Here is an 18912-nt window from a genome sequence, read left to right as displayed (position 1 = left end):
TCTATTTTAGTTCCACATGCTCTAACACAATCACAAATCTATTCAAGTTCCACATCCTTTTACACCATTACATGTTCGTTGATTAGTCTAACATAACTAAATGCTTTTCCATCACGCACAACACGAATATGAACCTTTCTGACTTTCTGCTCACAAATAGGGAATGTCTTTTCAACAATTGCGACTAGCCAATAGTTACGAGCACATTCACGGTCTCTTAGGAGTACTAAATCGCCTTCCTTCATATTATCGCATTCATGAGTCCATTTCTGTCTAGTTTGTAAACGGTTCAAATATTCGTTTAGCCAGTGGTTCCAAACTTCTGCTGCTAAAACCTGAGTGTGCTTCCATTGAGATTTCAACATGTCTTTACTTCCGAATGTTGGAAAGGATACAGTGTCTTGATCTATTTTATGGGTGAGAAGCATTGCTGGACAAAGTACACATGGCGATTCTTGGTCAGTTGACAATGGGACCAAGGGTCTCGCATTTACGATTGCTGTTACCTCCGATAACGGGGTAGTTAGTACTTCATGCTTCACGAGTAAGAGTTTTGGAACCTTCTCGTAGTAACATAGAATCTAAAATCTTTCGTGAAACACCAATCATCCTTTCCTACATTCTTCTCGTGTGGGAGGCGTGTGGAGAATTAAATAGCCACAAGATGTCGTTGTTTGGGAAAAAACTTCTTACAGAGTCTTTTTCAACAATTTCAGCGATCGTATTTAGTTCTTTTGAACTGCCAACAAAGTTGGTTTCACTCAGAACGGACCTGCTTAAATTAACCCCTTAATACAATGATCCGACGCAAAGCATTTATAAATGAAACACTGCTTACCTCCTCTATGACCTCTATATAAATTGCTCTACTGACGAGGCATGTGAACATAAGTGCCTATCTTTTCTGATTTGCTGGTATGCCACGAGTGCGTCTATAAGCTATGGAGCATGGGCCAAAGTGTCGCATTTATGAAGCACTGAATAAACTAAACAGCGACTGTCTACAACCCAAACACCAGCTGTACGGAAGCACCATATGTAAGGCTTCGACTTTGGTGAAACACTTTTTCATGGAAGTGTCGAACAATAAGTAACAATATACGATGATGTCTTGGTAAGATAATAAGATGCTTTGAAAGGTCTGTACATTCTTTTTAGTTTCGCAAGAGACCACCAACTCTTACGGTATCATCAACAACAAGTATGGACGATAGTTGCGAGAGTGATCTGTTCTTATGCAACGATGTTCCATGTCTGATACTTTTCTATTTCGTCTCAATAATTTTCCATTTGAACCTCACGAAATATTAATTGTTGGGCTTGTTTCAAAGCATTTGGTAGTTTGTATGCATCTAAATGTTCAAGTTTTTCGTTATGATGTGCCAGATTTTTAACAAGTTGTTTCAGCAAAGAAATTGCTCTGATTAAAGTTCTCCATTCTGAAAATATATGCGTTCCTAATTTATGTGCATTATTTTGAACTACAGTTTGTGTTTTAACCTACTTGGACGTCTAGGCGAATCTCCTTGTCACTATCAGCATCGACCAACGAATGTGGGCCATTATCTAATTCTCAAAGAGACACATTATAAGGAATTGCTGGTCCCTTCATCCATGTACTATTCGATAACTCTGCAGGCTTAATTCCTCGTGCTGTGACATCTGCCGGATTGTGTTTGGTTGAACTTGACCACATATATATATTTGTGTGCATGCTGTTTGGACTTTTCCTGATTCATTCTCCCCCTCATGAGAGTCTACGGGTCTGTTATTTTTTGTACTTTCTATATCGGTATGTAAATCAGAAGGGTGTTCTCGACTGTGACAGACAGAACATTTCAAGAACTCCGTGCAGTCACTTTTAAGATGGCGCGTAGGCCCACAACAACGAAAACATATTCCATTCTTTTATAAGAATTCTCTTCCTTCTGAAATCGGTTTCATACGAAATCCTCTACATTCATTCAGTCAGTGTTCCATGCACAGGACATACCAAGTCTAGACATTTAACTTTATCTACTAACGGTTTCAAGTCTGATGTTTCAGTACGTCCACAAGATCACTGATTTCTTGTGTTTCCATAACGATTGTTCGTTGCATAATTAGTATGCTGTTCTTTGACTTCTCAACAATCCTCAAAGAAAAAAACTAAGGTCGTTTTTTATTTTTGCCATCTTTGCAAAAACTTGGTGAATACAGTGAATAGTGGATATACCAAGTTGTTTTGAATCACATATATGGTGGCCTTTGTTATCAATTTTTCGTGGACGTTTTATGGAAGTTTTGCTATAATAATGTTTACAGCAGCCGATGAGTCATACACACTAAAAATACTTTTATACATGTCATTTTCTTTAACTGCTTCTATTTCTGAAACTGTATCAAAAAGCTCAAATAAACGTTTGTGGTCATATTACATATTTTGGCAAAGTTATTAAAATTATTGCGAAACGCGCTTTCTACAGTTTCTGGACTTCCAAATCTGTCTTGAAGTCTAGGCTAAATCCTGGCTACACCTAAGAAGTGATTTGCTGCATTAGCTGCTCGACTTCTTAGTGCTTGTTTGCAACGTTCGGGTCTCAATCATTTTACCAACAAGTCTATTTCTTCAGACGGAGTAACGTTCAATTCGCACATAACATTTGTAAAACTAGTTTTCCAAGCTAAAAAATATCCAGGTGTGTAATCATATTTACTGAACCTTGATAGCAACAGGTCCTCTTTTACAATGAATTGAGTAAACCCCCTACAGGCGTCTGTCTGAGTAAACGTGGTATTATGTATTTGACGGTTAAACAGCATAGAAAGCGTAGTTAAGTTTTGCCGAGTTGCAGACATCAATGACTAAAATCGACATAAAGACGGACAGATCCGTAATTTCCGGAGTGTGAAATCAAGAAATATAATTCATTATGACGTATTTAATTCGTAAAACCGAATCTGAGAAATAAGTGTTTACATATTTTTTTGTAATTCGGGATTCATCACAGATTTCATTCGTGATAACAGATTGAATTCGTTTTCGCAATTTAAATCAATTCGTTACCACGGGTTGGAAAATATATAAAAACGCAATTAGATCTTGAATAAGGATAACATAAATGTGATTACTAATTCCACATATTCCTTATCATGAATTTAATCCGTGATAGCGACAAATACAATCTGTGATAACGGAAATGAATCCGTAATCACGAATAACAAAAATTTAGGGTAATGTATTCGTAAGATTCGTTATCACGAATTAAATCAGTGTTAACAAATAACAAAACTAGTGATCATTGATTTTTTAATTCGTAATCTCGATTTCTAATTATATTTTTTTTGGAAAAATTGGCTTTCACATTATAAGAAGGGTTTAACCATAGTATTTAAGATTAAATCTCTGGTATAGGGTGGGGTATTTAAGATGATTGTCTATTCCAAAGACAATTCAACAAAGTGTTACTCTTCATTTCCGTAAATTAAATTCCTATATTACGTTTTATATCTATGTCAAATATTTATGATTTTGCGTTTTTAAACTACATGTTCAATTTCCCAACACTTAAAAAAATGGGACTTACGACTTTATGACACGCATACGACGCAGTATATTTATTGTTCATTGTCTCCATTTGTCGAAGGGGGATTTAAAGAATAAACGAATAACTAAACAGTTATACTGTGTTTGGATGTTAGCAATATGTTCTCTTAACGTATGAAAGAAAAAATCCAATAAAATATGTAAGCAAAAAAATGAGGTGAAAAACCTTTTGAAGCTTTCTTGACCAAGCATATGGATCTCGTTTGTCTTAATGACATTGTTTAAGTACCATTAATTGAAAAGAATCAGTCAAGAAAAATCTAAGATCTACATTAAGAAATTGTCCCGTGCAATTACAATTACCAATATATAGTCCACTTGTTTCGTTGGTTTGTTGTCATTTTTTGACTTATATCTAAAATCTTTTTGTAACAATAATAAAACAAAACGTTGCATGTACAACTGTGCATCGACATTTTCTGGATACACAATATGAAAGTTGTAATTTTCTCTCTATGCCGTATTCAACTATCTTATATAAAGAAAAGTGTTACCCCTGTTCTCATCTTAACTCTCAAAATACACTAAGTGGTCATGTAGGTTTCTTGATCACGGGCACTTGGAACATGGACCCCCTTTTTTCTTCAACTTTTCTTTTCTTGTTGTGAAGAAGTTAGTAAATTACCTTATATATTTTAATTTATTTATTTTGCATTTAACCCAATCTTATAACAACAGTACGAGTGGTTATTCAAAGTGGATCTGCACTGATTTTTTTTAAACTCGTCCAAGTCATACATTTACATAAGATCATGTTAAATAACTAGCCTTACATTCATAAGACAGAACGCTACTTAAAACATACTGCCATATAAATAATAAACCGTCTTTTTGGACTGTAAGGCACTTAAGAGGCTTTATTTCCGATACCATTTGAGGTGTGTTATGATCTACTTTGATTACAAGATGGTTTCCGAAGATTCTTCACTTCCGGAGAGTATAAAATATCAATCTCGATAATTTTATTTTTTTTAATTTTTTTTTATAATTCTTTATTTTGTATTTCTTCATCATTGTTCATCTCATACAATAATTTTATGCAATTTTTTTATCAAAGAAGGATACAATAGATGTTTTATAATTATCACCTGTCACGGTCAGCGCTTATATCATACATGTATTAACACACACACACACACACACACACACACACAAAACAAAACAAAACAAAACAAAACATTAACTTATATTCATATCTGATTAAATTGATATTAATAGAACTGATTATTATTGAAGCAACATACTTGAACTCATAAAAACATATAGTGACATATTTTGTTGCTATTTTTTCTCTTCAAATTTTTACACAAATATATATTTCAATCAATGACTGGTAATCCTATAAAAAAGTATCCAAACTATCATAACATAGTAACACATATTTAAGTCTTAGAAATAAGAAGATGTGGTATGAGTGCCAATGAGACAACTCTCCATCCAAGTCACAATGTGTAAAAAGTAAACAATTATAGATCAAAGTACGGCCTTCAACATATATATCTATTATATGCACACTAACCACTGTCCATGTGTGATGTACCCCCAGTTGCGTTACACATTTATTTTACAGTTTTGTATGAGTAATCTTTCTAGTATTATAAAATTAATTGTTTAAATGGTTCCCGTTTTTTTTCTTTTTTCTCACCGTTTGCAGGAGAACTGTGAAAAGTGGAAGATAATTTTTCAATAATGTAACAATTTTTTAACTTCCTTAGTGCTATCTTAACACAAGGAAACAGTGAGATCAATCTCTAAGAATAGATATAGTACTTCATGAGAACAATGAAAAAATTTCCAGATATAACTATAATATCTAATCACAAGAGGATGTTTTGTTTTGATATCAGAAGCTCATAATTACAATCTGATTGTATAATATAAATAAGCTGAAGCCAAAAACTTTTGACAATGTGGCATTCCCAATATATGTGTTCTATTGTCTTATTCGTTTCATTGCAAAAACTACATATATGTGTTTCTTCAAGTTTACACTTGTATAGCAGGTCATTTGTGTTTGAAATTCTGTGCAGAATTTTGTATTGGAATATTATCAGTGTATTACCTAAAGTACACTTAAAAGGATGCATATATCCCAGTGATCTGTTTCCATATGCAAAATTTCTTTCCATTTATTTTGTGATTTTATCGGGTTTTCATGATAAATAGACAAAAATAATTTATTAAGATACGGAAATGATTTCTGATTTGTTTTCAAATACTTTGAATTATCAAATTAAATTAATGTTGTTTTTTCACAGTTTTTGATGTGGTCCTTTCAACTATTTAGGATCATATGATATATACCATAGAATTGAAGAAAATTTGTGTCAATATCAAATGTTTCTTTAAATTGATTAAAAGAGAGAAAATCTTTGTCCTCATTCAGTAAATCATTGACAAAACATATTCCTGCCTCACAACATTTTTCATAAACAATAGTTCTATTTTAAATTTTCAAAGGTGTATCAAACCAAATTGGCTAGCTTATGAAGTCATTTTGGTCACGGAGTGCATTTCTCAGTTTAGCCCAATTTAGAAGGATGTCCTTCCAAAAACTAATAAAATATACTGAAATTTGTGTAATACTATCCTTATTCATCACAAACATCTTATCTGCCCCATTTTTTATATTTTTACCATTGAAAAGAATTTTCCAAGGAGAAAGGTTAAAAGGGTCTAATAATTTATGGATCCATGTCATTTTCAGTGCATTACATAACAGAAGGATTCAATTTGAGGCATTTTTAGTTCACCCGTTTCATATAATCCAATTAAAACATTTCATTTGATTTTATCTGGTTTACCAATCCATAGAAACTTTAAAAAAATATTTTCAATTTTCTTAAAATTTTCAAAAGAGGGATTTGTCAACATTGTTAATGACTGAATGAGAATTGGCAATGCTAAAGACTTTTGACTGTTATTTTTCTAAGGTACGAAAGATCTTGGTACATCCAAGTATTTAATAATGTCTTGATCTTTTTAATTGTCTCTTCATATGTATATGCAGTCTTGTTGACAGCAAAAAGATCATAGTTTATACCTAAAAGTTAAAATTTTCCTGTTTCATTCCATTTTAAACTTTTGTCTTGGTGAAATATTTCTTTTGGATGAACTTTTGAGCCAGTCTATTTTACTTCTGTTTTGTCTAAGTTTGCTCGGAAAACTTTTCTAAAATATATAGGGACTGTTTTAATGACTTTTCATCATCTAAAGCTAAGGTTGAGTCATCAGCATACTGACTAAGCAAATACTCAGAGTTGTCTATCTTAATACCATTAATGTCTGGGTTGTTTGTCATTGCTGCACTTATCAGTTTTTAAGGCAATATAAAAAGGTTAGGGGATAAAGGATCCCCTCGACGGACACTTTTTTCTATATAAAAGAAACTAGAACAATGACCATTATTTATAATACAAATTTCGGTATTGAAATATAAAGATTTGACCTAATCATAGAAATCGGAAACAAAGCCTAAGAATTCAATTATTAAGAAAATGATTATAAATGACAATTCAAGAGTATAAAATGCTTTTTTAAAATCTTAGTAAAAGTCCAATTATATTTTCTTCTTCGGTTTTTTCAATTAAGTCAAAAATAAGTCTTGTTAATTCCCCAATGTATCTACCTTTAATAAATCCTAACTGTGTTTCATTTATAATATGTTTGAGCAAAGGTTTTATTCTGTTTGCAATAGATGAGGAACATATTTTTATATCAACATTTAGAAGGGTGATAGGTCGCCAGTTTTTGAAATAAAACTAAGATTTCTCTTCTTTTGAAATGCATGTAACAATGCCTGATCTTTGTTAAATGTACAAATAGCCTTCTTTAAAGCTATAGTTATAGCATTCCCTGAGTACTTTTCTCCTTCACTGTTAAGAAGTGTATATTAAATGCTTTATTTTATGAAGTCAATGGCGGGTGTGTATAAGTCTGGTGCACAGTATGCAGAAAGAAACTCAGTAAAATTTGGCAGACCCGAATTTCCGGATAATATAGATCGAACGTTTCAGATATTCGGGTTTTTATGGAGTTTGATATTTTATACCTTCCGGAAGTGTAGGATTTTTGGAAATCAGGGAAAACATTTTAACTGCGAAGTAGAACATTACATACCTCAAATGAAATCGTAACTTATTTTACCATTACTTTTGGATATTTGTGGAAATATTTTGCACCAACAAGCACACAAAAATTAAAACTTTGTATATATGCAAAAATGTCTAGCCGTCAATGAAGATTGCATAATTGGGTTTCAAAGTTCCGCTCAAAATTCCTTCTCAAGGTGCAGACGGAAAAAATAAAGGCAACAGTAGTATACCGCTATTCGAAATTCATAATTCGATTGAGAAAAAAACAAATCCGGGTTCCAAACTAAAACTGAGGGAAACACATCAAATATAGGAGGAGAACAACGACACAACAGAAACTCAACACTAAAATGCAACACACACAGAAACGAACTATAATATAACAATGGTCATTTTCCTGACTTGGTACAGGACATTTTAAGAAAAAATAATGGGTTGAACCTGGTTTTGTGGCTAGCCAAACCTCCCGCTTTTATGGCAATGTTAAATATAACATTAAAATGACAAGATTACATGACAGGACTACAATACAAATAAATGGGAGAACATACAGGACAGAGACACACACAAATAATAGCTATCAAAAGGTACCAGGCTAATAATTTAATACGCCAGACGCGCGCTTCATCTACACAAGACCCATCAGTGACGCTCAGATCAAAAAAGTTCGAAAGCCAAAACAAGTTCAAAGTTGAAGAGCATTGAGGAACAAAAGTTCCAAAAAGTTGTGCCAAATACGGCTATGGTTATATGCCTGGGATAAGAAAATCCTTAGTATTTAGAATAATTCATACTTTTGCAAACAGTAAATTTATAAAAATGACTATATAATAGATATACATGTTAATACCGATGTGGTGACTAACTACAGAATAAAAACAAATACGTAAAACAACCTAAATCATCACATAAAAAAGGCACAGCCGAACAAAATTGCTTCAGCGTTATAAGGTCATAGGAAGGCATTACAGAACAAAAAAATAAAATAGCCTTTCAAGACGTCATAATTACTTGGACTTAGTTGACATATGCGTTATTTAGCACCAAAGACGAGGTCCATATACAATTCCGCATATACATTTTGTTCCGTTGTTCTTCACACGTTTCTAATGTTATCGTAAAATCAAGGATGCATTAAATAATTGTAAATAAGTTTAATGTGGTAGCCTAAGGGCCTTTTTCCCCCTGAAATTTTTTTCACACCTGGGTAATTTTTAAAATGTCTCAATCTTTAACTAAACTTTTAGTATATGTATCACAGCCCAAAGTATGTTCTCTACGGTTCTAAAAATATAATAGGTCATTTTTAAACAGATCACAAAATTATAAACTCCTTTAGAGCATGCAAATAGTCTAAACCTGAAGAATTTTGATAGCTTAATAGCTCAAGATTGCCAACCTTTCAAAACTTTAAAGTATAGACCATGTACCCTGAATGTTAAGACTGTAAAGGAATTTACGTTCGTCGAATTTATCTCTGATTTAAATACATTTGATCTGATAACCGGTGTGTATACTTTAACGGCCGGGCTGCTAGTTTTCCTGTCAGTTAAGTAGTAACCTCCCTTGTTAATGTGATGTAGTAATGAAAGTATACTTCATTGTGTAAATCAAATTTGTAATCCATTTAATATTTCAATATTACAATTTAGATATTAATAATAATTAAATTACTTATTATAGAAAAAAAACAAGAAATTTTAAAGTCTTAGTTTCACCTTATTTCAATTCACAAGTCAGATTGTCTGTTTTGTTTTCCATCAAATTGACGTTTACATGTTGATATTACGTATATGAAAACGAGCTACGTTGACAAAATTCAATTTCGGTGACAACGAAACAAAATATGAAAGCATAGTTCATATCTAAACTAGAAATAATTTCAAAAATTGAATCAGTGTGTTGTTTTTCGTTTGTTTTTGTTTTGTAATATCAAAAAAAAAAAAATGAAAACGCTTTTGTTCAAATGTTGTTTTTCGTTTTGGTTTGTGAGAAACCAGAAATGAAAAACAAAAACATTTTTGTTTTTTGTTTATTGATTTTGATTTTACAAAACGAAAAACGAATGGACGCAAGTACAAACGGACCAATAAACAGGTATATATATTTTATGCCAAGTTCTCAATAGCTCCGAATCTTAACAATTATGGATATAATAAACAAAGACTATTAAATATCTGCCATCAATACAAATAGTGGTTCCCAAAAGACAAGGAAACAGTTTAAATAACATTTAGATTGCCACTAACGAGGTTCCTTACTTAAGACAGGCACATGCGCTAAAAAATATATTTTTAGAATCAACTAATCACCGATCAGTGAAATAGAAAAAGGTGCACATAGCAAACAAGAAAATTCCGTACAGAAAGTGACAATGTTGTAGAAAAGAATGTCCGCAGTTACCTGACAGAATCTCAAAATGTGTATACTTCATATGTCAACGTTTCAAATAGTACATGTAGTACAGGAAGATCCAATATCGTGATCATGCAATTAATAAGTTGTTGAGAGTATTAACGATTATAAGTTAACTACAGGAAACGTGACCTAATTTCTCATAAAGCTAGGCTTCTGAAGTGGCTAAATAAATTTGGAAAAAACATCACAGAATAATATATCGATTACTGTTTTTATAGTTGTTTTTACGACAGGTAGTTGCTTCAATTTATACGTGCCAAATACATCAGCTATTCCACCTGATATATATCTATGTTTTGAAGGTCCTGATACTATTTCCCTAAACAACACCCAGACAATACCCTGTAATTATCTTGGACAATATATCAAATATGTCTGTACTACATGAGATAAAAACTATAGCCATGACATACAATTTGTTATTCTTATTACAGATGCTTTTGAGATGGATGGATTTCAGTTATATGTGACCAATACACCAACAATTCCACCTAACGGTTTTCTCTGCTATGAAGATCCTAAACCAGGTCTTCCAAACATCAGACAGACAATACCTTGTTATCATCTTGGAAAATATGTTATTTATTACGACCGTACAGGATATGAACTTGAATCTATACCATATGCTCCAACTGTTAGTTTATGCTACGTTGCCATTTATGGTAGGTTTTATATTACCTTGTATTATGAATAAAGTACTTGTCTTGTTCATAAACTACAAATTTGTTTGGTTAACTTTATTTTACGCCTTTTTATGACTATATTTAAAATAAATGTCCCTGAAGACAAATTATGTATTGCAATGTTCATCTGTAATAAATATTGTCGAAGAAAGGCAGACGACAATTATATGGACTAAAAGAAAAATAACGGAAAGACATTCTGACAACACGTGGCTGCATATTTGTGCATACTGCACAGCAAAACAAACGCCCTCTTCAGCCAAACTCCGTACACTAATAAATTACGATCCGGAATTACTTTCCTTTTATTCTTTAACAAATGTAGATTTACCTGCAGATTTGAGCAGGAACTGCCGGGAATTTGCTTTTCATTACTTTTTTTTCAGCCGGGTTTCAGAAGGGTAATTTATATAACTACACCAGAACCGTATTAAACAATAAACATCGAATTGTCTTTAGTAATACATGTACCTTAAAAAGTTTATAGTAATTTTCACTACATCCAAGAATGTTGAAATCTACATTATTATGATTATTTGTATTTGCATTACTGCTAAGAATGACTTTTTGTTTTAGGTTGTGAAAAGAATTTTTGGGGAAGTAACTGCGATATTTCTTGTGCCGAAAGTTGTATAGAGAAGCATTGCTTCCCTGGAAATGGTTCCTGCATTTTGGGAGGATGTAGCGATAAAAACTGTTTGAATAGTAACTGCGATCAATATACCGCCGTTTGTACCGAAGGCTGTAAAGAAAGGCGGACAGGAAACTTTTGTAACAAATGTAAGTAATTATGGATACATTAATTTTGTACCTGCCTTGTGATGGATAATCGAATGTTAACCCTTTCGTGAACTTACTCCTTTCAGACACTAACACTGTTTGCAATTTTGGAGTGAAGGGGTAAAAGTGTTAGTCGCCATTTTTACAATTTTGTGCACATTGTCTTGTTAATCATGCATACAACGCTCAATATTGACGAAATAGTAAATCTGATAATTTATTCCAAATGAACCTCGCAAACAAAATTAACAAAATAAATTAAGACGGGCAATCCTCCACTCCCCCCCCCCCCCCCCCCCTCCCCAATTTTTTTTTTATATCTTCATCTTCTTGTTTAATCAATTCAGCTTCCTTTAAAACAGGAATGATGTTAGTTTTAGACCAGTGTGATCATTTTGTACTCAGATAGTAAGTGTTGCAAAAGATTCTTTGAGTTGTATACTAAGGATTTTCTTCCCAGTAATAGATTTCCTAAACTGTTTTTGGCAGAACTTTTCGGAATTTTAGGTCCTCAATGCTCTTCAACTTCGTACTTCATTTTGGCATTTTAACTTTCATGATTCGAGCGTCACTAATGAGTATTCTATAGACGAAACGCGCATCTGGCGTACATAATCATAAGCCTGGTATCTTTGATTAGTTTGTTTTTATCATTATTAATTAAACTATTCATGTTATTATATTAAAATAAGTGAATAGTGTAGTTGTTTTAGTATGACAAATGGGAAAATGTAACTACCTAGACCTATCACATGTGTTTGTTCTATAATGGACTTTTGTTTTACCTTCTTATTTTTTGAGGACCGACAAAACCCTTTATTAATAATTACACTGGATACTAAATAATTTACACCGTCATATCCCATTTCACTTTTTTCTCAAAAAGTTTAAAATAATTATGATCCCCATATGCTGAAATGTATGATGTATGGAAACGCCATGGACACATTTTGTTATACCGTTTATATCTATGTATTCGAATCACTTGATTTTTTTTTTTTTTGTTTGTGCATTTGTTATAAAAGAAATTCCTGAAAAATCTTCAGATTCACCAAGCTTACACAGATTTATGTGTAGCAGTGGTTCAATGCCGATTCTGCATGTCTAGTCTAAGAGGTTTTATCAGCTTAGTAGTCGGTGCTTCGATACAGTGAAATGTTTTAATGTATAGTTCACAACTTTTTCGCTGATAAATTTGATTTCTTTTTATAAAACTACAGTTCCAAATCTATCAGGAAAAGTTTCCCCAAGCATAATTTGAAAACTATTCAATGTCCTTTTTATGCCCCACCTAGGGGCATTATGAATTTCGGCCCGGCCGTCCGTCTGTCCCGCTTCAGGTTAAAGTTTTTGGTCAAGGTAGTTTTTGATGAAGTTGAAGTCCAATCAACTTGAAACTTAATACACAAGTTCCCTATGATATGATCTTTCTAATTTTAATACCAAATTAGAGTATTGACCCCCAATTTTACGGTCCACTTAACATAAAAAATGATAGTGCGAGTGGGGCATCCGTGTATTATGGACACATTCTTGTTTGTCATATATTTGTATATATAGCTCCTTAAATAATCAAATATTTATGCATGTGTTGTTTGGCAAGATCTCATGACGTGATTTGCATTTTTTCAAAGCCCCTAATGTGGCACCCGTCGTGTTGCTTATGTCAGTATACATGATACGGTGATATTGAATAAATTATGAATACAAAATGTATATATAAAGCATTATAATTTCTTCGAGCTGTTTGGTCATTTATACTTTTATTTGACTCATTTCATCCAATTTATTTTTCTTTCAAAACAAAACATATCATTTCTACAGACGACTTATACAATGTTATAGAACAGATATTGAATAAATTTGTAATAAATAATGTACATTTAAAGCATAATCATTTCTTCTAGCATTTTGTTCATTTACACCATTTCATTTAACTCTTTTCAACCATTTTTTTCTATGGGATATAACAGTATTTTAGATTCAAATACAATTCTACTTTTTTATGCAACATGTTAGATATTCCATTAAAACGTAGATATCATTTACATATACATCTTTGTTTAACAGACATTTATTCAACTAGACCTATTTACGGTGCAAACTCTTTTATCGTTTGACAATACAAATATTTTCAATTGTCAAAGGCCATAAACCTACATGTGCTGCAAGCTAATCTTGACTTTTTACTATAATAAGACACCTGTATAATCGCGGACATGTGAATTTGATTCGTTTCTCATTTCCTACTGTTTACTGGCAAAGTACATAAAATAATAACTAATATTGAACGTCGTAAATGAAGGATTTTTGTCAAATTATATTCCTTTATTCCGTTTGCCATGAACTAGATTTTGCTAGTTTTTTTTTTCTAATTTTATGATCAATTTTCGTTTTGGTAATTGACAATTGAAATAAAATTGAGAATGGAAATGGGGAATGTGTCTAAGAGACAACAACCCGACCATGAAACAGACAACAGCAGAAGGTCACCAACAGGTCTTCAATGCAGCGAGAAATTCCCGCACCCGGAGGCGTCCTTCAGCTGGCCCCTAAACAAATATATATACTAGTTCAGTGATAATGAACGCCATACTTAACTCCAAATTGTACACAAGAAACTGAAATTAAAAATAATACAAGACTGACAAAGGCTAGAGGCTATTGACTTGGGACAGGCGCAAAAATGCGGCGGGGTTAAACATGTTTATGAGATCTCAACCCTCCCCCTATACCTCTAGCCAATGTAGAAAAGTAAACGCATAACAATACGCACATTAAAATTCAGTTCAAGAGAAGTCCGAGTCCGATGTCAGAAGATGTAACCAAAGAAAATAAACAAAATGACAATAATACATAAATAACAACAGACTACTAGCAGTTAACTGACATGCCAGCTCCAGACTTCAATTAAACTGATTGAAAGATTATGTCTTCATCATATGACTATCAGGCACAATCCTTCCCGTTAGGGGTTTAGTATCATGCCATCATAACATATATGAGAAGAACATAACCCGTGTCATGCCAACAACTGGTTTTTAAATAAATGTGTTTAGTGCCGATGCAAAGACCCTATAAGTGAATCAATATTAACGCTAAAATATGCAATCTTTAATGACCTGACAACAGTATCGTAACTATATATAATAAAGTTTGCTTTGATTTTGGTCAATTTTGTTTCATTTAAGAACGGTTTTGTGCGTTGTTGTTTGGATATATTTGTTGGTTTTTAATCCTATTTTTACTGCAAATGAGCTCACAAGAAATTGAAATCCAGTTATCTCCCCTTTTGTAATATTTTTTTTATTGTATTAAAACATGTAAAATAAAGAGTTTTCATGTTCTTTCTTCGAAAGACAGATATCGATTCCACTATAATATTATACGCCCCCTTTGTGGTTTGACAGAATTATTGAAAAGCCATGACCGGCATTGATGACAGAAAACTATTTTGAATAGAAATAAGGCCATTTCATTGATAGTAATTAGACCATTTATTTATATCATCTTCCATTATTTATATGTTATACTAACACATAATTTCATGAAAGCTGAAAGTTTAATGAAAGTTCTTTGAAAATATTGCAGATTAAAGCTTTATTACATATTTTCTACTTCTATTTGATACACAATCAATTAAACAGGGGGCAGATTTATTCAGGGACTTCATTCGTGTGTACAGGACTGATTTCTTTTAAATTCAGTCGATTTTCCAATTAATAAAAAAATCCTCATGCAGAGATTTAGCCAGGATCTCAGGCTAGCATTGACATTTATTTAAATGGAAAGACAGGAAAAACATCCCAAACCCTCATTTTCCCAAACTAATCCCATGATAATCCATAATAGTTAAAAATAAGAATAACAAACTATACTGTGCAACCTAGCATCGGTACACAATCTGCAGATTAGTTTTATCCGTTTGTTATAAAAGCAGGTCTCGTCATTGCAATTAAACTAATAGTGTATTCTTAGCTTTTATACTCATTTCACAAATACTTCTCTTTAAGATATAAACTTGCAAATGTATATTATTCAAAATGAAATAACACTTGAATTATGAAAAAAAAAACACGTACGCGATAACTCATGGCTTAAAATACAAACTTTTAAAGTAAACTATCTTTCTTCTTTCACATGGGAACACATAAGAGCTTCCTATTGAAATGAAACAGAAAAGATACAGAAACAAAATCACTTCGTGTGCATAAATAACCCAAAGGAAATTGAATCGCGCATTTATTGCAGTTCTTTATCTAAGGGAAATATTAGTTCTTCAACTTTAAAAAAATCTTACTTCACTACAAGTTTAAGACGACCCCGAAGTACTAGTTTGAACGGAGTTTTTTGCTAGACTGTGCATTCGAAATCATTACTGCTGGGTAATTATCCCGTATAACCCTGATTCAAATGAATCCGGACGTTGACATGTTCGAATCGAACAGACCGTGTAACACTAAGTTGAGACAGGAGAATTTACACTGTTTAGGAAAGTACAATTTGTATTCTTCGGATATTCTTTGCTGTATTACTCATTACTTTTTTTTGTTTTTGTTTTTTAAATATGTAACATTTTTATAAGCAAATATTAAAAAATGCACGACCTTGCCACGGATAAAAGCATGCATACTATGTTTGATAATTATAAATTCAAAGTTTCCTGTGCCTCATATTTTTTGAAAATGTTATTGTTTAAACTTAACAAGCTAATACAGATTGTAGGTTTATGTGTTATCTAGAAACCATAAAAATGCATTTTTTACGGGGTGCACGTAATTCCCACTGAGGTTGACAAAAATGGTGCATCATATTAGGTATAATTATAATAATGATAAATGATCCAATTAGTCTATCGCTAATAACAAACTTGTTAGGTTATTTCCAATACAATATATTTTAAGCACCTAAAAGCTAAGGGACATGTTTATACAATGAACATATCACTATTTACTATCGTTAATTACTAATTTGGTTCTTTTGATGTGGAGATATGAAAATGGAGAGACAATTCCCAATACCAACAGTTTTTCTTTCTTTTATTAACTTAATTCATCTTTATAGGTGTAGACGTTTTTGTCTAATTTCCTCGAACATTATAGTTTTGCTACTGTTATGCCAAAATTCAAATGATTTATCATTCAATGTGATTTTCATTAGCATCTTACAAAAAACCTGTCTAGATAATTTTATTCAAATTTTGACTTCTTATATGTTTCGCCTTTAACTTTTCTTCGTGAAAAAGCATAAATGAGCACCAATCCGAAGTAGTAATGACTCTTAATGAACCTACCATTGGGGTGGCCCTTTTTCTCTCTGAGCTGGATATCAAGAACCCATGCAGACGCACGCGTTATCATCGAAAAAACTTATGCCGATTCCTAATTTTTATGAGTCTGAGTAAACTACCATTCGAAGAAACCGTGCGGTTATATTTCTGGCGAAGTACAAAATCAACAATACAAAGGTCAACAACTGAAAGCATTAAGAAAATTTAGAGTTTTCTTACATTTGCAATTTTTAAAATTGTCAACACGATAAATGTTGCCATGCAGTTGATAATATTGGCGTTAAAACATGAAGCTTCTGGACATTTTTTAAGCTGACACTGGCATGTCAGTAACTGCTAGTACTCCTTTGTTTATTTATGTATCATTGTCATTTTGCTTAGTTTCTTCTGTTACCTATTCTGACATCGGACTCGGACTTCTTTTGAACTGAGTTTAACTGTGCGTATTGCTGTGTGCTTGTTTATTCTACATTGACTAGGTATGTATGGGGGAGGGTTGAGATCTCACAAAACATGTTTAACCCCGCCGCATTTTTGCGCCTGTCCCAATTCAGGAGCCTCTGGCCTTTGTTAGTCTTGTATGTTTTTTTTGTTTTTTTTTTTTATTTATATGTTTCGAAGTTTATTTTCTCTGAACTAGTACACATTTTTGTTTAGTGGCCAGCATAAGCCCGCCTCAGGGTGCGGGATTTTCTCTCTGTGTTGAAGACCCATTGGTGGCCTTGGGCTGTTTTCTGCTCTTTGGTCGGGTTGTTGTCTCTTTGACACATTCCCCATTTCCATTCTCAATTTTATTTATCTAGCATTTAATTTTTTTTTTTAATTTTAACTATTGAGAGTGGATAAATAGTCAATTTAAACCAATTTTGTAAACCTTGGGTTACATTATCCTGTTACCTGCATGACCTTTATTATCAAATTGATACAGATGAAACGTTCTGATAGTTCGTTTTGGTGAAACCATCCCCCCCTCCCCCCCCCCCCCCCCCCCCCCCCCCCCCGTTAACAAAATTCTACGATTTCAGTACATAATGCGACAGGGTTAATCATGTTTGCAAGTCTATCATCTAATTAACCTAAGACTGTGATGAAAATCACAATATGAGAATAAACTATAAAAAGCAGTTTGAATGGACTTGACTCGTCATCTAGCGCATTCGAATTCGACAAACACAGTTAAACGATCTCCACAATGCTTGGATCCACATCTGCATTTGAAAACTGTCCAAAATCGTGAAAAGTAAGAGATGTGGAAGTTTTATTGTCTGCTACTTATTTTTCTTTTAACTTTATTAAATCTAGAATACAGTGAAAGTTCTTAGTCTTCAATACTTATAAATGCCGTCAGTTGTACGCTGGATAAATCATTTTAATTATTGCTTTGGATGACTAATTATTTCAAGGTCATGGACATGGTTTACTATGGCGACAAAGCTTGTAGATAAAAATTTCCAATAAAACACAGAAAAAGATTTACTGTTGTCATCACAAATACCTTAAAAAGAACATGATTTTTATCAGTTTTTGACCACGAATTGTACAGTGAATATTTGTAAGAGAACAACGAACTTGGACATTTTGGTGGAACGAACGATACAGTATAAGATGAACTTATTCAATATGATATCGTGTCTGAGTTGTAGGGACATTTGAAGGCGCCTTGCAATTTTACGTGTAGTTATTAATTATTGCTAAAAGTACATGAAATATTGCTACGCAAAAGTTCATGTAAGTAAAGATATTGAACCTTATTCGCCTCAAAAAACTTAGACAATCATACCATGCATGTTTTGCATATAGTAGTTGTATACAAAATCTGAAACTTGCAACAAATTGCTAAGATATACTACCATGTTCACATACCCATTGATATATACTCACATAAGTTCTAGAAAGGCATTCGAAATTATTGTCATCGCAAATGTCGTTCTGATTATCGCATCGAATGCACCAACGTCCAGATTCATTTGTAGCAGGGTTATACGAGGTGGAAATGTTTAACAAATTAAATCCGGTCAAAACATATAACAAATACTGTCATAAATTACCCGCCGATTAAAC

General features: G+C 32.7%; 1 protein-coding gene across 3 annotated transcripts in view; it reads left to right on the top strand.

Annotated features, from left to right (window-relative positions):
- The window catches only part of LOC127718317 (hepatocyte growth factor receptor-like), a 132076-nt gene that overhangs the window by 18698 nt on the left and 94466 nt on the right, over positions 1 to 18912 (top strand). For all 3 annotated transcript variants that reach the window (XM_052224310.1, XM_052224317.1, XM_052224326.1), the window contains exons 4-5: positions 10533 to 10760; positions 11358 to 11561. In XM_052224310.1, the coding sequence (XP_052080270.1) occupies positions 10533 to 10760; positions 11358 to 11561 (432 nt within the window). The remainder of the gene's footprint in view (positions 1 to 10532; positions 10761 to 11357; positions 11562 to 18912) is intronic.

Source organism: Mytilus californianus, unplaced genomic scaffold (genome assembly GCF_021869535.1).
Source record: "Mytilus californianus isolate M0D057914Y unplaced genomic scaffold, xbMytCali1.0.p SCAF_1, whole genome shotgun sequence".
NCBI lineage: Eukaryota > Metazoa > Mollusca > Bivalvia > Mytilida > Mytilidae > Mytilus > Mytilus californianus.
This window is presented reverse-complemented; position numbering and strand designations above follow the sequence as displayed.